Below are 23,533 nucleotides of genomic sequence, written 5' to 3'. Positions count from 1 at the left end.
GGGGGTGAGGTTCTAGGGTTGGTGCAGAAGGCAAAAATGAACGTGGTTGAAATCACCCCGGAAATGCCCTTGGGAAGACAGCACGGCACAGACTGCCACGCCACTCATCAGCAGACCCAGGAGATCTGGGCTGCCTCCCACATTTCTCTGGCTGCACACCAGAAGAAACAGTTTGGTTTCAGAGCCACTTAGAGATTTTTAACCCAAAATATCACTTAGCACAGAGAAGCTTCCCCTGTGAAAGTATTTAGCCACACTCCTCTCGTGTTCCTGCCAGTACAAGTGTACAATGGCTTTCAACATCCACAGTGCTTTGGTCAGCCCACACACATCCTCCTGTACACTTTATATTGTCTCTAGGTGACCTGGGACACCCAGCAAGTCCACTGCCCTGTAAATGCTGCACTGTTCAGGGAGCAGGGCAGAGGAGAAGGGTCTACGTGCTAGGTGCGGTGCAGAACTTTCCTGAGTATTTCCTGTGCACTGTTGGTTGAGCCCACAGATGCGGAGCCCCGGAAACCAGAGGGCCAGCTGCACATAGTGGCACCAGGCCATTGCTGCTCACGTTCTCACCTTTCTTCCTAGGTGCTCTGGTCTCCAAGAGTAAGAAGCCATGCATCCAGTACCTGCCTCCCGAGAAGCCCTGCGACAGCCCTGCCTCTTCCCATGGCAGCATGCTGGACTCCCCTGCAACCCCGTCCGCAGCCTTGGCCTCACCAGCTGCCCCTGCGGCTACCCACTCAGAGCAGGCCCAGCCCCTCTCCCTCACCACCAAGCCTGAGACCCGGGCCCAGCTGGCTCTCCATTCGGCAGCCTTTCTTTCTGCGAAGGCTGCAGCCAGCTCCTCTGGCCAGATGGGCAGCCAGCCGCCCCTCTTGTCCCGGCCCCTGCCCCTGGGGTCCATGCCTGCGGCTCTGCTGACCTCTCCCCCATCCTTCCCTGCCACACTCCACACCCACCAGGCCCTCCCTGTGCTACAGGCCCAGCCTCTCTCCTTGGTCACTAAGTCTGCCCACTAAGCTTTCCTGTGACTCATCGAGGAGAAACAACTCAAAAGAAAAACAAGGAAACTTTATTGGTCAATATTTGACCACTCTGGACTGTTCAGTAGAGTGACTGGTACCAACAGCACTTTACGTTTTATAGGTGTAACCAGTAGCCGACCTTCAGGCTTTTTTAAAAAACAAACAAAACAAAACAAAACTTCATAAGAAAGAACTCCTTAGTAGTGTTGCTCTCTTGTGCTGCGGTGGGTGCGCTGGGCAGAAGTTGCCCTCCACTGCCTCTTCCTGCTCCTCGCTGTCCACACTCTCCTCACCTCCGTGTCCGGACATCCCCTTGGTTGCCAGTGCCCGGAGAGCTCGCCCAGGGCCTCCATCTCGACCATCCTGCCTCTCCCGTTGCCCAGCCCATGATCTCGTCACAAGCTCAGCCTGCAGTCGCTCTCCCATCCTCTACCAGGGCTGGGACCATGTGCCATCACAAGCTCAGCCTGCAGTTGCATTCTCTAGTAGGGATGGGACCATGTGCCAAGACACCTGGGCCTGATCTGTTTGCATCAGCACCCCTGCTCCTGCCCTGGGGCTTGGCACTGCAGAGCCCCTACCACCCCCACAGCCGGGGGAAGGAGCTCCACTGAGACGTCCCCACCCCTGCACTGAAAGGGACTCCAGGTGCCTGCCACTTCCCAGGAAGAGGTCCTTGTCCATTGTCCCCCCCACCCCTCAGCCCAGCTGCTGTCACCTGGGCCCTCGCCAGCACAATCTGCCAAAGCCAGAAGACCCTCTGCCCTCCCTGTCACCTCACGTGCTTTCTCTGTGTGTATTTCATTTTGTTTTTATGGGTTTTGGAGCAATTTAAACTCCCTGTTGTTTACTTTCACAAAAGAAAATAAAATTGCAGTTGTAATACCTTCTGAGTGTCCCTCTTCCTTCCCTGGAATGGAGCCTCCATCAAACCAGGCTATGTCCACACATCCCTGTTGGAACAGAATCAATCCTAACATGATTGGAACACCAACCTGCCTCCAGTCCCAAATGCACATGGGCCAAGCTGTGGTGTCGTGGATATTGACTGGGCTCTTCCAGTTCACAGTGGAACCCATCTGCCACCAGGAGGACTTCTGCCTGTGCTTCTGCAGTTCCCAGTGTGCTTGCTTCCCAGGGTTTCACTGTGGCTAATATTTTGGGAAATAGCTTTATTGAGATTTAATTAATCTATTCAAAGTTACAATTCACCAATTTAACACAGTGAACAGGGCTGGGGTGGAGCTCAGGGCAGAGCACTTACCTAGAATGTGAGACACCCTGAGTTCCATCCCCAGAATCACAAGAAAAAAATTGGACAATTTTAATGTTTTTTAGTATGTTGAGTATGGAGTATTTTAGAACATTTTTCAATTTCAGAACATTTTAATCACCCCAAAAAGAAACTCTGTACCCTGTACCCTTTTTTTTTTTTAATTTTAATATTTATTTTTTAGTTTTCGGTGGACACAACATCTTTGTTGGTATGTGGTGCTGAGGACCGAACCCGGGCCGCACGCATGCCAGGCGAGCGCGCTACCGCTTGAGCCACATCCCCAGCCCTACCCTGTACCCTTTAAAAGTCCCCCCCATGTCATGCTTTAGGCTAATTTGTCCTGAGGTATCTCTCCAGAGAGTGGCTGTGAACTCTGGCCCTGTGCTGAGGGAGCTCAGGTGCGTGGCATGGGTGTGTGCAGTGTCTTTCACAGGACACTTTGCCCTTCAGGTGGCCTGATGCCTAAAGTATCCACCAGTGACCAAGTGGCCCTCTTACAGGAATTGGGTTTATACTGGCAGAAACCCCTGTGGCTCTGGTCTGGCCTGTGCCAGTTTATCTCCACAGCGATAGCCAATCTCCAGTAGAGCCCCTACCCTAAAAGAAGTTAGTTCTGGTAGGATGGAGAAGGAGACAAGACAATCCATTCCAGAAGCAGTGTGTCCCTCACAGACCAGAGAAAAGACAGCAGCAGGGCCCATGGGAAAGGGTCAGCCTCTGGGACTACTTGAGTGAGGAGCAAGACAGAAGTTGTGGGGCCGTGAGCTGTCACAAGCTGTCCCCTACGGCCCAGCATGTTGCCTACATGTGTCTCCTGTGGCCAGTTCTGACAGTGGGGCTGAGAACAGGAAGGAGCTCGGAGCTATGACTCACTGAGGTGGTCACTCAGGTGTCTGGGCAGCACCTGGAAGCATGGTGTGGGGTCAGAGCAGGTTGAGTAAGCTGGATACACTTCTGAATCACTCCATTGTGCTATGAATGAACTATTGTCCTAATTGCTATCATGCCCAGAACAGACTGACCAATCAGACTCTGGTCTGTTGAACTATCTGTATTACCTGAACTTAAGTTTATTTGATTTTGTCCTATAAGGAAATGGTTACAGGAAGCTATTGCATAGGGCAGATTTCAGGATGGGTCACATTGAGGATGTGGGGGCAGGTGGAGAACTAGAAACTGTGAAGGGTGACTAAGCCCTGCTTCTAGAAGGAAGAAATAAAATTTGCTCCAAACAGGTGCAGAGGCCACATAAAACTAAAAATTCACTGCATGTGTACACAAAAGTGTGTGTGTGGTGCTGGGGATTAGAACCCAGGACCTTGTGCATGCAAGGCAAGCACTCTACCAACTGAGCTATGCCCCCAGCCCTGCACATATATTTTTGATGGTGTCCCAGCCTCATTTCCTGTCATTTTCCTTGCTGCTGTTTGACGAGCCTGGTCTTTAGACTTCCACAGAATACCAGGTTCTCACCCAACTGCAGGCCATTGTATGAGCTGTAACACCTGTCTTCCCTTCAGCCTCACCTGGGACCCAACTACAAACTGCAATCCTCAGCTCCAAGATTCCCCTCCTTAATGGATCCCCACTTCAAACTCTTTTCTGGTACTGCTTGGAATGCACACATGTGCATATTTTTATTTATTCATGTGGTTCACTAGATTACACACTCCATTATCTTGCCCAACTCCTGGGGCTGAAGCCATCCTCCTGCCTTAGTCTTCTGAGTAGTGGGACCACAGGTGCATGGCAGACACCAACTTCTGGGAAAACCTATTTTTAGCAGTGCTGGGGATCCAACCCAGTACCTTTACAATACTAGAAAAGGCTTCATCACTGAGCCATACCCCCACCTCAAACCTATCGTTTTTTAAATCGCTGTGTAAAAGCACCTAGCCTTGGCAAACGTTCATAAAATGATTTCAAGTCACACAATGTTTAAACATAACAGAAACTATATATAAATAAGTACAAAACTATTCAATGATTCCAACTTGGGGAGGAAATCTATATGCATAGAAAAAGTCAGAGAAAACACACCAAGCAAGAAAGAGAAAATAACTACAAATAGTAACCAGTAGATTAGTAGAGAGCTAGAATTTTCTAATGTATATTTCTTTGAAAATCCTGTTTTGATTTTTGAGTAATTTTTTTATTTGATTTTGAGCCATGTTTGTAGAGCATAAAACCCTCAAAACTCTAAGAACGACTATCGCAGAGGGGAAAACTAAGATTTTCTTTTTACTAGACGTATGCGATCAGAAAAGGATGCGCTTTTTAACAAAGATCCTGGGCGGCCTCGGACTCCAAGCAGCTGTGAGAGGCGGCGGCCTGCGGTTTTGAACCCCAGACCAAGGCCGTCATCGGAAAATACTCCCAGCCCAGGCCCACCCAGCATAAGCCACGAGGGGGAGAGAGGGACTGGAAGGGGCGGGGCCGAGGAGGCGGGGCCACGGAGGGCCGCGGGAGGGGCGGGCCTCCTGGAAAGGACCGAGCCAAGCCAAGGAGGCGGGGCCAAGGAGGGCCGTGGGAGGGGCAGACCTCACGGAAAGGGCGGGGCCGCACGACGCAGGGAGGCACGCATAGGAAGAGGCGTGGCTACGAGTTCGGAGCTCTGTGCGCCGCTCTCGCGAGAGCAGTACAAGAAGGAAGCGCAGTCTGTTCAGGATGTGGTTCCTGGTTGCGTGTCTCTTGCTAAATGTCGCTGCGGCGGGTGAGACCCCTGCCCATCCCATCCTCGCCCCAAGCTCCCTACCTGCACCTCGGCCAGTGGCCGCCTGGGCTCGCTCCTCCCCTGCCCGCCCTACCCCTCCGCTCGCCGCCGCGCCCCCTGCGGCCGTCGCCCGGTCTCCGGCGGCTCTGAGCCCCTTTTCTCCCGCCTGCTGTCTCCTGGGCTTACCGGTTTTCTGTTTCAGGCTCCGTGTCGTCTGACCCACGTCCCAACGCCGAAGGTTCGGATAGGCTAACCCCGGTCCCGACCCGAGGAACTCCAGACCGGCCTTCTGCAGGAAAGGAGGGCAACAAAATCCTGGAGACCCAGCCGCCCCCTCCGAACCGGCCTTCCACCCTAGGCGGGGCCAGCGGGTCGGAACAGGGGCAGGGGCCCCCGAAAGGAAGCGCCAGCGGATCGGAACAGGGGCAGGCCTCCCAGAAAGGAGGCGCCAGCGAGTCGGAACTGAATCTGGAGCCCCCAAAAGGAAGCGCCATAGGATCGGAACAGGGTCAGGTCTCCCAGAAAGCAGGTGCCAACGGGTCGGAACCTGGACAGGAGCCCCCGAAAGGAGGCCCCAGCGGGTCGGAACCGGGCCAGGGACCCCTGAAAGGAGGTGCCAATGGGTCGGAACCCGGCCTGGGGCCCCCGAAAGGAGGCTCCAGTCCCCCCTCAGATAACCAGGAGACATCCAAGACTGATAAAACCCAGGAGCCTGGAAAAGAGCATACCTCTCTGCAAACTTCCAAAACTAAAGCTGGGGAGAGAGTGACGATGGACTCGGACCTCTCTTCTCCCCAGCAGGAGGGAGAAGATGAGTCTGTAGAGCCTGCTGAAGAAGGTGATACAGGGCCTGAAGAGGGCTCACCAACTGGAGAGGAGAAAAAGATGTCCAGCCCTGCCTCCAGTGAGAACCATGAAGGGTCACTTTTGGATTCCATGAATAGTGACAAGAATGACCTTTATAAGGACAATCCTGGAGGTGCCAGCGCAGAGAGCAGCCACTTCTTTGCGTATTTGGTCACTGCGGCCATTCTCGTCGCAGTCCTCTATATTGCCTATCACAATAAGCGGAAGGTAAGCCAGGTGCTGCCTCAGAGAGGGGACTTGCTGGTGCAGGGCAGGTATCCATGGCTTATCTGCGTATGAGTACTGGGGATTTTAAGACAAACTGCCACTCTTCCTCAGACCCTGCCAGGATTCCTTATTCTTGTTTTATAAACTATGTGACCTGTTTCCCCTGAGTCTTGCTGCATTAGGTGCCAACTTAGGACAAGATTATAACATTAGCTAAAGTGAGACCTCCTCCCATGACCTTGACTTTAGATGCTTGACAGCCTTAGGGGACCCAAGTATTTGAGGCAGAGCTCTTTTCCTTTTTCCATGACTGAGACAATGTATTATTTCTAGTTTCCTTTCCCAGCCTGTCTTCCATCTATGGTGGCTGGAAGAATAGATTCAGCTACACTCTGATATCAATAGCGAAGACTCTCTTTTGCAGGGATAATCAGAAGAAATTTAAAAAATTACAGATAAACACATTTTTTATTTCTTCAGTAGCATTTAGTGTGAAGTGGTACCCATGTCCCTTAAAACAATCCTGTTGAACCCTGAGAATTTAGAAGGTAGTTTCAGTAACCTGGTTCAAATTGGAAAATTCATTTCATGGGCTGGGGCTGTAGCTCAGCGGCAGAGCACTTGCCTAGCAAGTGCCCTGGGTTCAATCCTCAGCACCACATAAAAATAAAATAAAGGTATTCTGTCCATCTACAACTACAAAAAAAAAATTAAAAAAAGAAAAAGAAAATTCAATTCATGATGGCCATCAAGTCTATGGCATGGCATTAAAATGAGAGAAAACTATTAGTAAAAATATATACATTCCTGGGGCTGGGGCTGGGACTGGGACTGGGGCTGGGGCTGTAGCTCAGTGGCACAGTGCTTGCCTAGCATTCATGAGGCACTGGTTTTGATCCTCAGCACCACATAAAAATAAACAAAGGCATTCTGTTCACTAACAACTACAAAAAAATTTTTTTTTCATAAATAAAACAAAAAGATTTGGGTGAGATGGCACATGCCTGTAATCCCAGCCACTCAGGAGTCTGAGTATTTGGTCACTGTGGCAAGTTCCAGGCTGTCCTAGCAAGTTGATAAGACTTTGTCTCAGAATTTAAGAAATAATAGTAACAAAGGAACAATCTTCCTAGAGCTCTCAGGGCAGGGCTTGACAGACCTTTGACTGAGTACCCTAGGTTACATCCTGCAAACTCCCACAACTGGGCTCAACAATAACATCTTGTTATTGTTAAGCAATATAAAGAATTCTGATGTAATTAGGCTCCATCATTATTAAACTGTTAACAGTTTTTTTGTTTTGTTTTGAGGACCTAGAGATCAAACCCAGGGCTTTTTGCTATATGCTAGGCAAACACTATCCAACTAAGCCACACTCCCAGCCTGATAGAGCACTTGCCTAGCATGCACTAGGCTCTGAGCTGGTTTCCATCCCAACGAACACCACTCCCACTCCCACATCTTGTAGTTTAAATGGGGCTCTTTGTGGGTATACTTCTCTTTCTGTAGTCCAGTGATTAGCAAATGTACTACCAAGCGACTGCCTCTGATTTCAGGGACTGAAATGTGTTATTATAGAGCCATTTGTTAATCACTTTTCCTTTTCTTTCCCCAGATTATTGCTTTTGCTTTGGAAGGAAAAAGATCCAAAGTAACTCGGCGGCCAAAGGCTAGTGACTACCAACGTTTGAACCTAAAGGTAAGGAACGAGGAGCCAGCTCTATGGAAAGAATATAAAACCTGAGGGGGCTCAGCAGTGGGTTTGTATGGTGGTGGCTGATTCTGAGGGTACTACTGCCATTTCCCCAACCTTTACAGACCACAGTCTAGAACCATCCATGTACTGTCTGCAAAGTCAGAGCAGGAAGAAGCCTTGCTGTCCTCCGCAGCAGTTCCTTCCTTTGACATATGAAGAGAGCTAACTTGTCCAGAAACATTTTCACTCTAAGATAGTGGTGACATCAAGACTGAAGGCAGCTCCCTAGACTCCCAGCTTGAGCTTTGCACACTATACCAGCTCTTCACACTTTCAGCAGGTGTAAGACTCATGTTGGGATTGTTATAAAAAAGCAAAACCTATTCACTAGGTATAGGGTAGAGCCCTAACTTTTGATATTTCTGGGATGTTCTTAGGGGACACCAAATGCTGCTGGTGCCACACTTTGGGTGGCAAGTACTAGACTACACATCTTGAAAACAAATGAGCCCAGAAGCACATAGGCCTCCAAATCTCTGGCACAGCCCCACGTTCAGCACTGGGCTGAACTTCCTGAGAACAGTTGTCTGCCTCTGCCAGGAGAACAGTCCTCCTGTATCCCATAGTATACGAGCTAACCAAGTGCTCCAGAGACAGCCTGCCTGAGCTGGAGGCCAACGTGTGCTCTTCCTGCCCGTTGTGTTCAGTATCATGGAGGGCACTGGCAGAGGAGGCTTGGCCCAGCTCCAGTGTTCCCAGGGAGCACAGTTCTCTCATACTCTTTGTACCCACTACAGAATAAGCCGCTTGGCTCCGAAGGTCTTTGCCAGATGGGTCAGCTTCACCTTAGTTCTGGCCTACTGCTTTCCCTGATGTTTGGTATAAGAATTTTTCCTCCTTCATTGTAACTCTTCTGGTTGGAAAAAATATAGCAGGAGGCTGGGGATGTGGCTCAAGTGGTAACGTGCTTACCTGGCATGGTGAGGAACAGGGTTTGATCCTCACTCAGCACAACATAAAATAAAATAAAGATATTGTGTCCACCTAGAACTAAAGTAAATATATATATATATTATGTATGTGTGTGTGTGTGTGTAAAATCTCGGGAACCATGGCACAGGACCTGTTATCCCAGCAACTCAGGAGGCTGAGGCAGGAGAATCACAAGTTTGAGGCCAATCTCAGTCATTTAGCAAGACCCTATATCAAAAATAAAAAATTAAAAAATGGCTGGGGAGGGACTAATGTTATAGCTCAGTGGTAGAGTGCTCACCTAGCATGCATGAGGCACTGGGTTCTATCTTTGGCACCACATAAAAATTTAAAAAATAAATAATAAAGATATTGTTGTCTACCTAAAACTAAAAAATAAATATTTTTTAAAAAAAAAGCCTGGGGATATAATATAGCTCAGTGGTAGAGCACTCCTGTGTTCCATCCCTAGTACCAGAGCAAACACATAAAAATACACACGAATAATTCAGAATACAGAAGAGTGTAAGCAGAAGCCAGGGTTTCCAGATTCCCTTCCTCAAGTGTGTGTCTTTCTAGTTGATGTTTTATTTCAAACTGACTTTAAAACTCATCAGTGTAGCCCAGTGCAATAATGCACACCTGTAATCCCAGCAACTCAGGAGGCTGAGATGGATCACAAGTTTAAGGCCAGCCTCATCAACAAAGCCTTCAGCAACTTAATAGCTGTCGCAAAAGTTTTTTTTGTTGTTGTTTTGGGTTTTTTTTTATTAAAAATTAAGAAAGGGCTGGGGACATGGCTTAGTGAGCAAGCCCACCTGGATTCAATCCCCAATACCCCCAAAAAAAAAAAGACGCATTAATGTGACTCATTTGATGTGCCCTTATCTTAATTAGTTGTTATTTGTATGGTGCTGAATCAGTTTGTCCTGGTTAATTGTGAATTATTCCCTGAACTGAAGCCCCTATAAATCTTACTGATAGGATAATCCCCTTGGAAATGGTGAACATGGAATGTGTTGCTCTGTTTCAGCTCTGATTTCTGCCCGCCATGCCCTTGTCTTCCCTGCTGATTTGTTTCTGAATCAAGAGAAATGAGGAGAAAAGCACTGTGACTTGAGACGCTCCCCAGGGTGTGTCCTTCTGTGTTCCCTTCATGCTGTCATGTTCCATCATCCTTTCCTCGGAGTGTGAGTCGGGGGAGCATGTGGGAATGTGGCTGGAACCAGAGGGAAGCCTGGCCTGCAGGCTGCACTGTCACCACCCTCCGTGGGCTGTGGCCTGGTGGTAAAGTTGGGCCTTGGCCGTGGTACCGCCCTCTGCACTGTTCATCTTTGCAGACTTATGAAATTCTGCAAGTGGAGGGCTTTCCTACTAAGCCTCCTTGAGGGGATGTCCCCTGGTAGAAGATGGTGAGATGCTGATGGGCAGAGGGCACATAATTCTCTTCAAAGGCTTTAGCAGCAAACCAAAACAGCAAATTAAAGAAGTGCTTCATTGCCTGCGAGTCTAACCTATCTAACATGAGCCCCCTTGCTTTTCTGATACTTTATATTATTGGAGACAGTGATTATATTTGGATGTACTGAGCGCAAAGCTCAATTTGGGGTTTCTGGAAGTAAAGCCACTTTCCCATCATTTTTCATAAATAGTTATTGTTGAAACAGGATGTTCTTTGATTCAGTCACGCTCAATAGGAGCTTTTTGAAAAGAGCAGTCCATGCTTAATGCTCCGAAACGTAGGAGGGTTTCATCTACACTTTTTTCAAAAGACTTCTGTGGAACAAGTTTCCTACCAACTCTGTTTTGCCTTTGTTGCCTAAAATAGACAAAATAGGTTTATAGTCATAAACAAACTTCACTCTGACCATTACTTTTATCTCTTTGCTAAGATACCAAGGGCAGCTGGTACAGTTCTCCCTGCGCCCCGTGTCAGGAATCCAGTAGGTTCCCTAGGATAGTGGAGGAGTATCTGAATGGCACTGCTATTTGGATTTTTATTCCAGTCCTCTCTAGTCTTGCTATGCTATTACCAAGAGCCTGAGGAGGGTTGGATCTCTGCTCTCGGAGCCACACAAAGACCGTGTGAGGAGGGAGATGTAGAAGGTCCTGTGCTGTGACAGGCCAGCCAGTGGCCGTCCTGATGTTGGTACTTTCCCCTGCTGCCTCAGTGTGCCGGGAGTAGAAGGTCCCTTCTGGGCAGGCAGCGGTCTTGTGAGATGAGCAGGAGCACTCTCCTGCGCGTTGCTGCTTGTGTGCAGGTCCTTCGTCACCTTATCCAGCTTGGGGAGTCAGGCTCCTGCGTGTCCTTGAGACCCTGGTTGGGTGTGCCCTGCTGGCCCCTTTCCCTTTGCTTCCCCTCCCTCTCATGTCGGCACAAGGCTTGTGCCATCTACATGAAGTTTCCTCTGAGCTTCCTTCCTCCTGTCGCTCATCCTTGGTGACCTTCACAAACCCATGTTAGTCCGTGTCCTACTGCTGTTGGGCCACTAGATCCAGTGACTCATTCTTGGAGCTCAGTCCTGTTCTTGATGGTCGGATGCTGCTGACAGGCATGGTGACATTCCCCTTTCTTGATGTCTGACGTCATCCTTTGCCATATTCTGTGCTGGTGGGGATGAGGACCTGCAGAGCCAAGTCTCTGTGAAAGTCTTTCAGAATTCACCTTTACTTTGTCTCTCCTTATCCTTGATTAAGCTGGGTGTTTGTGTGTGTGTCACTGGAGCTGGATTCCTCTCATCCCCACTGAGCTGCCCTCCAACTGCCCAGTGTCTTTAATCATATGAACTCCACATCACAAACTTGATTTTTCTTGCTTCCTGTCTTTTAAATCTCCAGCTGATCTCTTTCCATTTTCCTTGTTCCTCTGTCCACACATTCACCCATTTCACTTCTCTGCCGATTTTTTTTTTCCCCCATGGACCACCACAATTGGTTCTGTCTATCTTAGAAAGATCAGTACTGGAAACACTCATCTCCAGGGTTCTGGCCTGGTCTGAAGCTTCTGTCTGAACTTCTTGTGGCTTAGAAGGTCAGGTAGTACATGGGTGTCGAGGACTGTGCATGCTGACACCTTCCTCTCTCCACCTCTCACACAGACCAAAGCTCCCGCCTGTGCCTCTGTGCCTTTATTCTTAGTGTGTCCGCATAACCCAACTTCCCATCTTTGTTATTTGGTAAGGTTTTCTCCCTTTCTAAAACCTACCAAATCCCACTGCTCCTTGGTACTCTTTCAGACTAAGAAATTCTTCTCACGCTCAAAAGGTGAAGCTATGTGGACTCCACAACAGTACTTAGGTGTCCGCTTGCTGCCAACCTTCTGCTTCCCAAAACTACCTTTCTTCCTGCTGTACTCTTCAAAAGCCAACATGTCAAGGTCACTGCCATCAGTAGCCAGAAAGTTGTGTGAGCCCTCATCTCTCAAAAACAGGTGTCAAGATGAAAGGAAACATCTCTGCAAGAAGTAACTGAACTACCCAAGTCCCTGGGAATATCACTGTGCTAGGCAAAAGCAAGTGTCGAGGGCTGTCTTTCTAGATCATAGAGATCAGGGTGGAACTGAAAGAAGCAACCATACAGGGCAGGGCAGTCAGACATGGGAAAACATGGGTTGGGTCTTAAGTTTCACCCCTTTTCAGGATGGCTGTCTTTTTGCAGATGGAATATATTGGAAGCATGTTTTCCCAAGCTGGTGTGGATGGGGATGACCTATTGAGGGGTCTCAAGCCAGGGGCTAGGGTGGAGCCACAAGAGGCCCCCTGTGGAGATGGCCGTGGGCTTCCTCTGCTGTTAGGAGGAAGGGGCTTCAGTCGTGGATAATGCTATACATTAGGGACTGGACTGTCTAGAGTCCTCAGGCATTGAAGACCCAGCTCTCTGGAAAGGCTGAGGCAACTCAGAAAGATCTGACACTTAGCTGCACATACTGACATGTTTTTCCCTGTCTTTTCAACATTTGATGATAGAACTCTGCCTCCAAAATGCCCAGTGGTGATGCTCATCTTCTTCTCTAGTTCCTGTTCCCATCACATTATGCACCAGTTGGGCACACGGGCGTGCACACACCAGCCCTGTGCTTACCCATTCTGAAAGCCCTTGCCAGGAAGCCTGCACTTGGCATTGCCTTGCTTAAGCAGGAATGTTGGAAAGAGACGTTGAGGCTTCACTTAGCCAAGAGTGACTCACCTCCGCAGTTCCCCAAGTCAGATGTGGATTCTAAGTATTCCAACTTGGAAACCCCTCTATAATGGGCTTGGAACTGAGCTGCACAGTATTTCAAGCTGCCCACAGAGCCAGGCCCTCACACTCTGATAGGTGTTCATTTAATTCATAAACTAGTGGGATAAGTACATGATCAACTATTGAAATTGTTTCCCTTTGTTTGCCCAATGAATAGGTTGTCATGGTTTAGCACTGTTTTATATTTTCAGTTCTTTGTAACTTAATTACATAATTTTATTTTTTTAAAGCTTATTTGGTGTAATGATATTTTTCAGTACATGTTTTAATGAGCTTCTGTAAATGCCATCTCAATGTGGTTTTGTCACTGAATGGAAACCAAAATAAATTTCAGATAAAGCAATGAAACCATTACATTTATTAATTCTGTATTAAAGTGTACTAAAAATAAGACACTTGGTGATTCGGGTAATAAGGGAAAATGGTATCTTTCTTAATCTTTGGCTGAGCATCCCTTACTGACATCAAGAATTCTTGGATTTTACAAAGTTTTCTGAGTGCCATTGTGACCTCATGTGACAAGAAGTCAAAATGCAAAAAAAAATTGTTCCAAGTATCATAAAATTACTCTTGGTTTGTATATAAGGTATATATGAAACATGAATGCAATTTTTGACCTGGGGGTGCAGCTCAGTGGCAGAGCATTTGCCTGGCATACACAAGGCCCTGAGTTCCATCACCAGCACTGCAAAATTAATTGTTTAGAACTAGGTCCCATCCCTAAGGCATCTCATTGTGTACAGATACCCCAAATCAAAAGGGGAGGCATGGGGGATGAACAACTTGGATATGTACCAGCAAACTACAGGTGTCATCTCTGGGCTTTGCTCACATCCTAGTCCTGACCGACTTTCTACCACAGCACCACCTATCTGAGCCTCAAACTGTCCACATCAGCAGCCTGGCCACTTGAGGAGGAAAGATATGTCCTCAGAGGTAAGGAAGAACTCCACTGGAGAAGTGTGTTCAGAAATCAGTGCAATTAGTGCTTTCTGTGTGCAAAGAATTAACAGTGCAGTAAAGGCATTACAGGTGGGTCAGGGCAGGTGCAGGGGCCACTCATTGTCCCTAAAGAACTACATCATCTTCTTCTGGGCCCGCACTCTTGAGCCGAGATCCTTGAGGTCTGAGTATAGGTTCCGCTTCAGGATGGCACTGCTGCACAGCAGTGCCCCTTGCAGGGCCCCCATCAATCCGCAGGTGAAGATGTCCTGGCCTAGGAGGCAAGAGCACAGACTGTGAATGTCCACCACGTGAAGAGAGGGAGGGCCAGGCTCCCGTCTTTGGATGCCAGGGAGGCCCAAGGTCATGGATCCTGGCAGAATGGGCAGTGTACCTGTCAGGTAGAGGTTGGGGATGGGGCTCTGGGCCCTGATGGAAGCCATCACGTAAGGATGCAGGCGGTCCAGGTCATGGTCGGCCCCATAGGTGGCCCCTCGGGTAGCAGCCAAGAAGAACTGATTGGTCAGTGGGGACCCTCCCGTGGCACTCTCCACCTAAGGCAGGAGGGAGGGCATGAGTGGGAGCCCCGACAACCTGAGCTCTGCCTCCTGGACGCGGGGTCCCCACCTGCATGCTCACCCTACCTTCCCCTCCAGCTGTGGGAACAGTCTGAGGACCACGGATATGGAGGCTTCAACAAAGGAGCTTTTGAGGGTCTCATAGTCGTGGCTCCGCTTCCCTTGCGGCTCCTCCTGCCACTCCTCAAACCACTCGTAGGCGGTGGGTATCAGCACAGTCAGCGTGGACCGGTCTAGGGACGCACAGCGGGGTTACTGCTGTGCAGTCCCACCCACCGCTGACCCAGGCAGCTTCAAAATATGGACCTACCTGGGAAGCGGCCGGGCCAGGTCGGGTCCTTGCTTGAAGGGGAAGCAATAAAGTAGAGGGGTATGTGTTCCACAGCCTTCTCCCTGGGCATGGAGATGTAGCGCTCCATCCTGTGGGGAGAGGAGTGTGGCTGCAATGCCAGGCCTCACCTCAAAGCCTCCACTCGTCCCCAGGACCTCCTTGGAGATGAGGCTGGGCACATTGCCATGTGAACCTTCCAGGAGCACACTGGAATGGCCTATTGACTGCTCATCCTAGTGTCCAGGCAGGAAGCCCCAGTGGGTTGACAGCCCAGCCAACACCTGTCTCTGCATGCACACAGGGCCCCTGTGGGTTGATGGCCCAGCCGATGCCTATCCCCCAACTGAACACAGGGTCCCCGTGGGTTGACGGCCCAGCTGACCCTATGCCCACATGCACACGCTTACGCCTTATCCATGTTGATGTCGAAATAAACATAGTAGTTGGTGGACTGCAGACCCAACTCCTCCTTGGTCCCGCGCAGGCAGATGAAGACAGAGAACATGCTCAGGCCTGGCCGCACCATCTGCAGCTGTTGCTGCACACCTGCCAGACAAAGCAGGTGGAACTGTGGACAGACACAGGCACTCCCTGCTCCAGACATCTGCAGCCCATTCCTCGGCTGCCACTGAGGAGAGGGTCCAGGCCTTTCTGCCTGCTCACCTGCCCCTGCCTGTGTCACACACGGCCTCAGGCTCCAGCTCTGCTCAGTTGAGCCCAGCCCTTGGCTGCCACTGGTTTGCAGCACCTACAGGACAGTGGATCTGACTGCTCCATCACCCCTTAAGTGAGGAGGAGATGACAACTTACAAAGACTACACAAATAGTAGTTTGTCACAGCCTTACTGTCAGTATGTAACACAGCCATCTAATGAAAACAGTGGTAGTCCCCATGTGCTCTGTCACGAGGCCTCGAGATGACAGGCCATGCATGTGATTGCAAGTCAAACAACATTAGCTCAGCATTCAACTGCGAGGCACCCCAGACCTAAACCACTGGGCTTCCCCTCTCAACAGATGATCCCAGACCAATTTTTAGAAAATTTACCCACAATTCTTATCCATTACCTCCAGACCTGTCTCCAGCAGCTGTGTGAGAGCTCAACCGCTGCTACTCTGCCTCCTCCGTGAACAAGGATTGGCTGATGCCCTAACATGTACTGGGCCCTGCGGAGCTAGCCCTGGCTCACAGCAGTGACAGGAGGCCCATTTGCTGGGAAGAGGCTTTCCTGGAGGAACCATGTGCTGAGGACAGGGACACAGAGGGAGGCGCTATAGACAGCCATGGCAGGACACCCAGTTCTGGGGGCGCACAGGAGACACAGAACGTGGGCTTCCACAGCTGCAGTCACCTAGGTCCTATATCCAGGTTGGCTATAGGCAGGCATGGAGGAGAGCCCCTGTCTCCAGAGGCCCCTCTCTCCCCAGTTGGAAGGAAGAGGCTGGGAAGCCAGACCCTTCCCTCTGGACCACCCCAGTGTCTCCTGGCCTCTGTAGGTGGAAGAAAGGCCCTCCCATCCCTGAAGGATCCGCTGCCAGGTCCAGCAATTCCACTCCTGGTCTAGCTGGCCCCACCGGCCCCAGAGGCCACCAGATATCTGGCTCCTGTCTGAAAGGCATACCAAAAAATCCCCACCCCAAAGAGCTGGGAAGAAGGAGCACCACCCAGCTCCTAGAGCAGGCACCTGGGTTCATCTGGGGCAGTCTCTGACCCTGCACCCAAGAGGCCGAGCACCCAAGCCAGCTGGTGTGCCCTGGACTGTTCAGGGCTAGGATACATGCGGGCAAGACCTGCTATGGGGCTGGTGGCCTGGAGAGGAGCAGGGGGACCTGGGGCCTGTCAGGGCAGAATCCTAAAAGAGGAGGAGGCAAGGCCAGTCTGTCCAGCCAGGCCAGGCCCCCCTGCCCTGCACTGGGCAGTCCCTATCATGCCCCACTCAATTCATCCTGAGACACAACTGCCAGCAGATACCAGCTTGTGACACTCATCTGTTGTGGGTGGCGGTTTTTAGGACCCAAGGGTGCTCAGCCACATCCCTGGCACTTTTTTTTTGTTTTTTGAGACAGGGTCTCACTAGGCTGCTTAGGGCCTTGCTAAATTGCTGAGGCTGGCTTTCACCTGCTATCCTCCTGCCTCAGCCTCCAGAGCCACTGGAATCACATGCCCAACTGCTGTGGTTTTGATAAGTATCCCCCAAGGCTTGGTCACCAGTATGTGGTGCTACTGGGAGGTGGCTCAGCCTTGAGGAGGTGGGCCCAGTGGGAGGGAGTTAGGTCACTGAGTGTCTTTGAAGCATACATGGGACTCCAGCCCCTTTCCCACTGTTTTTGTTCTTCTGGTACTAGGGATTGAACCCAGCCAGGAGTGTTTAATCACTGAGTTATATCCATAGCCCCCCTTTTTATATTATTATTATTTTAGATGTTGACAGACTTTATTTTATTCATTTTATTTTTATGGTGCTGAGAATCGAACCCAATGCCTCACACATGCTAGGCAAGCTCTCTGCCACTGAGCCACAGCCCCAGCCCTTCCACAGCCCTTTTTATATTTTGTTTTGAGACAGGGTCTCACTAAGTCACTTAGGGCCTTGCTAAATTGCTGAGGCTGGCCTCAAACTTCTCATCCTCCTGCCTTGCCTCCCAAGTTGCTAGGATTGCAGGTATGCACCACCATGCCCGGCCTTCTCTCTCTCTCTGGTTCCTGGCAGCCATGAGGTGGACAGTTCTCCCCCACACACACTCCACAATGTGACATCCTGTGCCACCACAGGCCTAAAACAACGGGCCAACTGACACAGATGAAGCCTCTGAAACCATAAGGCAAAGCAGATCCTTTTCTCTTTTTAAATTGATCACCTCAGGTATTTTATCACAGTGACAGAAAGCTGCACGCCACTTTAACTCTTAGAGACAATACAGCTATCACCCCCCCCCCGCCCTCCCCAGGAGACCCAGGACCACACTGTTCTGCCAAACCACTGCTCAGCCTCTCTAGCACAACCCTAGAGTGGACAGCCCCCTCCCCACTGCCACGAACTCCATCCCAGCCAGTCAGGGCCGCTCTGTCCTTCCCACCTCTTGCCCCTGCCAGAGGCCTTTGTCATCCCTCCTGAGTGACTTGTCCCCTCTGGCCAGCAACCTCCATTCCCTATGTCACACCAAGCTGCAAGTCACATGCTGTCCTGACGTGACTTCCCATCTCAGCACTCCACACATCCCGGCCCTGCAGGGAGTGCCCCAGAGCTTGGCTCTCCCTCTGAGACCAGGCTCCTCACGGCTCTGGCACTTGGCTGGGCAGCAGAGGGAGGGGTTCGGTCCCCTGTCAGGGCCTCCACCTCCCCAGCCACAGACATGGGGATGATACTACAGCTCAGAGTACTTACCTGCTGAGACAGTCAGAGAGGGGCGTCACCAGGCTGAGCATGTCCATGCCAGAGCCTGGAGCAGCAGAGCAGCCATACCTGACAGACAGCGGGCACTCTCCGGCAGTAGGTGCTCATAGGTGTTGAACAGGCCTGCGTTGGAGACCACAGTGGGGCAGTAGATGTCCACCAGCTCTTGTCCCTTCTTCACACGGACACCTGCAGCACAGGAGCTTGGCTGAGGCTCTGTGAGCTCCAGGAGGAGACCTCGACAGGTCTGGCCTACACTCCATCTCCTCAGACTTGGGAGTCCAGCCTGCTGAGGGCCAGGCAGGGAGGTGACCACAAGCATTCCACCTCTGCCACAGTCGCTTCTGTGCTGACCTGCCTGGCTCCCTCCACATGGCAGATTAACTTTCCTGTGGCCAAGACCCCACCCATCCCTAGCACACCAACTCCCAGGCCCCTTCACTGCTGCTGGAGGCAAGTACCCTAAACACTCCCCACTGACACCTCCTCTGAGCCTTGTGATCTGGTCCCTCCATGTCCAGCCTCACCTCTGCCTCTCCCTGGCTACTACGTAGAACTAGGCCCACAGCCGACACCCTGACACCGGCTGCTCAGCAGCCCACCATCAGTCACCCAGCAGGTTCTGAAGATGTGAAGACAGACAACTGCTGTCCTGGCTACTGGACGGCAAGTTTGAGCCCACTAAAGGCAACACTGTGAGATCTCGACTCAAAAAAAAAACATAAAGAAGATACAGCCTTGGGCTAAGGACATAGCTCAGAGTAGCGCACTTGCATAGCAGGTGCAAAGCCCTGGGTTCAGTCCCCAGTACCACCAAGAGAAAATGACAGCCCCTACAATCAAGAAGGTGGTCACAGAACACTGGATAAATATTTTTATCTATCAAATAATTCAGAATGGCTCTTTGGAGCCCACGTGGCCCTTTTCATGCCAGACTCATCACTCTGCTACCCGCCACACTCTGCAGCACACCTGGCCCCTCAGCCTGCAGAAGGTGGGTTCCTCTGTGCCTTCTGCCCTCAGGGACCCCGGAGCCCACAGCACAGCTCTCACCACAGGCTTTCCCAGCTGAGTCCAACAACACAGTCTGCACAGTGGCCTTTGTGAGGACAGCGCCCCCGGCTTGCTTAATCACAGGGATGATATGAAAGGCGATTTCACTGGAACCCCCTCGGGGATAAAAGGCCCCCTGTAGGTAGTGGTTGACCAGCAGAGCATGCATGGAAAAGGTGGTACGGCTGGGGGTCACACCTGCAGGAAGAGGGGAGGAGGGTTATGAACAGGTACCAGGACCACTCAGAAAGGAACAACACACCACCAGAGTCCATCACAGGACCCAAGGCTCCTAGGGGCTAGGGCCACCGCAGGAGCCATCTCCATCCCACCAGGACCCTTACAACCTAGGGTCCAGTAAGAAGGTACTGCCTGCAAACTACATGTCACCAACACCAGGAGCCTGGTGTTGGCTAAGAGAAAAATCACCCAGGGAATGGTTGAAGGGGACTTGCACAGCGGCACAAGCTGCAGAGGGCCAGGCCATTCTGGTCCGTTTGTCAGCCAGGCAGATTCAGGAAGAAGATAGAGGCCAGAAGGAGGGAGCACAGCCTGCAGCTAGCACACACCATAGGTGGGGAAAATGTAGCTGAGCACGGCCTGGAGCTCAGGGGAGGCCCCCAGCTGCTGCAGGACCTCAGCCAGGCTCTGGGTGGACGCATGCAGGAATGGAGAGAACCGAGTCAGCAGCCCACACTTGCTGAGGAGCTGGGCCACGCACAATGGGAGGAACTTCAGCAAGATGGCGTGAATGGATCCATCCGCTACCACCTGGGAAAGAAGACAAGTGTGGGAACAGGCCTTACTCTGGGACAGTTGACACACCATCCCTTCTAATAGCTTGCACCGGCTGAGGGCCAGCAATACTTACCCTTCGTTGAACATTGCTGAATTTGGACTTTAGTTTTAATTTACTTTAAAAATATTTATTTTTGGTAGCAGGAACTGAACACAGGGACACTCAACTACTGAACCATATCCTCAGCCCTATTTTATATTTTTCTTAGAGTTAGGGTCTCACTGAGTTCCTTAGTGCCTCACTTTTGCTGAGGCTGGCTTTGAACCAGTGATCCTCCTGCCTCAGTCTCCCTAGCCACTGGGATTACAGGCATGTGCTATCATGCCCTGCTTCAAGTATTTAATTTTATTTGTTTTTTTTTTTGTGTGTTTGCAGTGCTAAGGATTGAACCCAGAGATGCTCTATCACTGAGCTACACCCCAGGGCTTTTCCATTTTGAGACAAGATCTCAGTGAGGCACATGCCTGTAATTACTGCAATTCTAGAGGTTTAGGCCAGAGGACTGCAAGTTTGAGGCCAGCCTGGGAAACTTAGCAAGACTCAAAATAAAAAATAAAAAGGGCTCGGGATGTAGCTCAGTGGTAGAGTACCTCTGCCCAGTATTTATGTATGTATAAATAAACATATATAAATAAACAAATGACATGTCTTGCTAAGTTGCCCAGGCTGATCTTGAACAGGGGATCCTCCTGTCTCTGTCCCCCAGCACCATAGCTGGGGTTATAAGTATGTACCACTGCACCCAGCCTGAATTGGGTGGGGAGACTCTGTACTCTAAATATTCCCTTCCTGCATACTCAGATGAGGCTTTTCTGCTTATAAATTTCCTGGTCAAATTCCTTTTCAGAAATCCCATCTGGTCTTAGAAGAAATAAAAAGGAGTAGAGATCTATCACCTGCAAGGCAGCATAGCCAGGAGAGCAAAGTGCCCTCCAGAGGCCAGAGTGGGAGTGGCATCCATGAGCCCTCCTCCTGGCCCTTGGGGCTACCCACTCCAGCCACTCCCCTGCTCAGGTACTCCACTAATGAGGAAGATCAGTCTTGGGAATGAACTGGGTCCTGAGCAAGTCCAAGTTACCTTCACCAGCTTTATGTACTTGTCGATGACATCTTTTTCCTGGGGAAACTTCTCCTTGAGGCCTTCAATGTATGCTTTCTTCCCGCTGTACATGGGGAACTCCTTTCGGCCACTGGGCCTGTCTAGTACCACTGTGTCAAAAGGCGAGGACAGAGAAGCCCAGTCCAGCTGCCCTTCAGTAATCTGGTCCAAGATAAAGCGGCCAAAGGTGCCCTCCTCCATGTGCCCAATATAATGGATCCCTGTTGGGAGGTGGAAAGACAAGGTGGCTCAGGGATAATGGGACTGAGCCTTGGGAAGGGGAAAAGATGGACCAGAACCGCTGCCCCTCCTTCCTGCAGAGAGGTGGCAGAGCAGACCCACCACATCAGGTGGTATGGCTGTCAGACAAGGAAAGTGGTTCCCAGAAAGAAGATGGCACCTGCAGGACAGAGAAATGTGTCCCCCAAGCACTGATCCCAGCCCTGTTCCACACAAGCCTCACCTGTGTCAAACTCAAGGCCATTTTTGCCAAAGGTATGACAACAGCCCCCTGCCTTGGTGTGCTGCTCCAAGACCAGGACTCGCTTGCCAGCTTTCGCCAGAATCGCAGCTGCAGCCAGGCCCCCAATGCCACTGCCAATCACCACCACATCCAGGTTCTCTGGCACTTGACTTGCTGAGAAAACTGCAGCAGAAGGGAGGAGGAAGAGGGTGGGCTTCTCAGACAGGGGCAGGAAAATGGCAAAGACAGAGAAGACTCCTCTAGCTTGGACTGCAAGAAAACTTAGAGCAGTGTAGCTGTTGACTAAGGTTTCTAAATTCACCTAGGAATAGTCATAACCAGCCAGCGATTTGCATTGTCTGAACTAATTTAACCACAACCACTACATACCTGTGGATTTTTACAACTTTAAAAGAAAGTAGAAATCAGTTAACTACAGAAACAAAAAGAGAAAGAGGATAACAGGTGGATACACCTCAGTGTAGACACTTCTGAGGAAGCAAGAGCCAGGAAAGAAAGAAAATGGAGTGGGGGATGGGGAGAATGCTAAAGGGCAGGCTGGAACCAGCCATTCACAAGCTGGGTTTCTTCGGATGATGTAGGGTCTGCAAATGCCACCAGAGCATCTGGTGTGCATGTGGTTCTTCCAGATCCTGATTCAGAGGCTCAGCAGGACAGTAATGCCCAGAGCCTACTGCTCTGAGAAATCACAGCACCACCCCCTACACTGGGAAGGAGAGGGGAACACCTTAAGAGGAACAATTTGTGCTAATGGGCACTTGCATATACATCTAATCTAAAAATCGTGCCTAGTGCCAGGCACAGCAATGCACAACTGTTATCACAGCTAACCAAGAGGTTGAAGCAGAAGGATCACAAGTTCCAGGCCATATAAAGTACAAAGGGCTGGGTATGTAGCTCAGTAGTACAGCAGTTTCCTAGCATGTAAAGCCTAAATTCAATCCTACTACCCTCCCACACATACACACACACACACAAAGGAAAGAAAGACAAAAAGTATTGGCTGACTATAGCAAGTTTGGTCACAGAGGGAAAAAAATCTATAAGCAAGAGCGCCGTTGGAGATCAAACAATATTTTGGGGGGTTTTTGTTCGTTTTGTTTTTTGCTTATTTTTTCCATCGAAACTCTCTCTAACCTTGCAGGTATCCCCACTTGAGTTTCACGACGAATGCAGGTGCTGGTGGACTAGAGCAGTGGGTTCAGAGCTGAGAAACCCTGTTGAGCCTCTCCCCAAGTTCAGAATCCAGACTCAGTTCTATAAACTGGGGCCACGCCTACCCCGTCCAATCCCTTGGCCTGCAAAAGCCATTTCCTCTTGCAATGGGGAGAGATTTCTGTGCGAGCCCGCACAGGGTCAGAGAGCCAAATCGGGGAAAGGACGCAGGGCAGGGCATCGCAGGCCATCACAAGCCTAGGCAGTGCCAAGACAAGGACAAGCCCTCGGGCAGCAGCTTCCGGGCTTGCAAGCGCAAAGTCATCACCGCGCACCCACGAAAACCGGCCCCACTCCAAGGAAGCCTCCCGGCACTTTATCACAGGGAAACTGAGGCCAGCCCAGGTCGCGAGGCCGCCGAGCGCAGCGCGGACCCCTGGTCCGGCTGACCTTGCTTAAGAACCCTTTTCCTGGCCTCCTTGTCGGTCACCAGGGGCGCGGGCGGCCGCTTGACGTCCTGCAAGAAGGGGTTCGGGGAGCGCCCGGCGAACAGCCCCAAGTAGACACGGCGGACGCCCGCGAGCAGCAGCAGCACCAACAGCAGCACCAGGGAGAGCCACATCCCGACGGCTCACAGAAGTCTGGGCGGAAACGAAGCGCACAGCTTTTAGGGCCGGTCGCACCGCCCTCGGGTCCCGGGAC

At 50.7% G+C, this 23,533-nt stretch overlaps 3 protein-coding genes across 4 annotated transcripts in view; 2 read left to right on the top strand and 1 right to left on the bottom strand.

The window, feature by feature from the left end:
• Positions 1 to 1,912, top strand: part of Tcf7l1 (transcription factor 7 like 1) — a 114,931-nt gene extending 113,019 nt beyond the window's left edge. For both annotated transcript variants that reach the window (XM_013364326.4, XM_078027991.1), the window contains one exon: positions 586 to 1,912. In XM_013364326.4, coding sequence (XP_013219780.4) covers positions 586 to 1,019 — 434 coding nt within the window. In that variant the 3' untranslated portion in view covers positions 1,020 to 1,912. The remainder of the gene's footprint in view (positions 1 to 585) is intronic.
• Positions 1,913 to 4,858: 2,946 nt separating this feature from the next.
• Tgoln2 (trans-golgi network protein 2) lies at positions 4,859 to 13,343 on the top strand. Its single transcript, XM_005338459.4, has 4 exons — positions 4,859 to 5,014; positions 5,217 to 6,088; positions 7,704 to 7,787; positions 9,790 to 13,343. Exons 1-4 carry the CDS (start codon positions 4,969 to 4,971, stop codon positions 9,793 to 9,795), a joined length of 1,008 nt encoding a protein of 335 aa, XP_005338516.1. The 5' UTR covers positions 4,859 to 4,968; the 3' UTR covers positions 9,796 to 13,343.
• On the bottom strand, positions 13,324 to 23,453 carry Retsat (retinol saturase). Its single transcript, XM_005338457.4, has 11 exons — positions 23,282 to 23,453; positions 21,656 to 21,838; positions 21,172 to 21,413; positions 19,864 to 20,065; positions 19,295 to 19,492; positions 18,311 to 18,430; positions 15,254 to 15,392; positions 14,826 to 14,935; positions 14,582 to 14,748; positions 14,332 to 14,491; positions 13,324 to 14,211 (listed from the first exon to the last, which is right to left on the bottom strand). Exons 1-11 carry the CDS (start codon positions 23,451 to 23,453, stop codon positions 14,072 to 14,074), a joined length of 1,833 nt encoding a protein of 610 aa, XP_005338514.2. The 3' UTR covers positions 13,324 to 14,071.
• Positions 23,454 to 23,533: the final 80 nt, after the last annotated feature.

Source organism: Ictidomys tridecemlineatus, chromosome 12 (genome assembly GCF_052094955.1).
Source record: "Ictidomys tridecemlineatus isolate mIctTri1 chromosome 12, mIctTri1.hap1, whole genome shotgun sequence".
Taxonomy (NCBI): domain Eukaryota; kingdom Metazoa; phylum Chordata; class Mammalia; order Rodentia; family Sciuridae; genus Ictidomys; species Ictidomys tridecemlineatus.
This window is presented reverse-complemented; position numbering and strand designations above follow the sequence as displayed.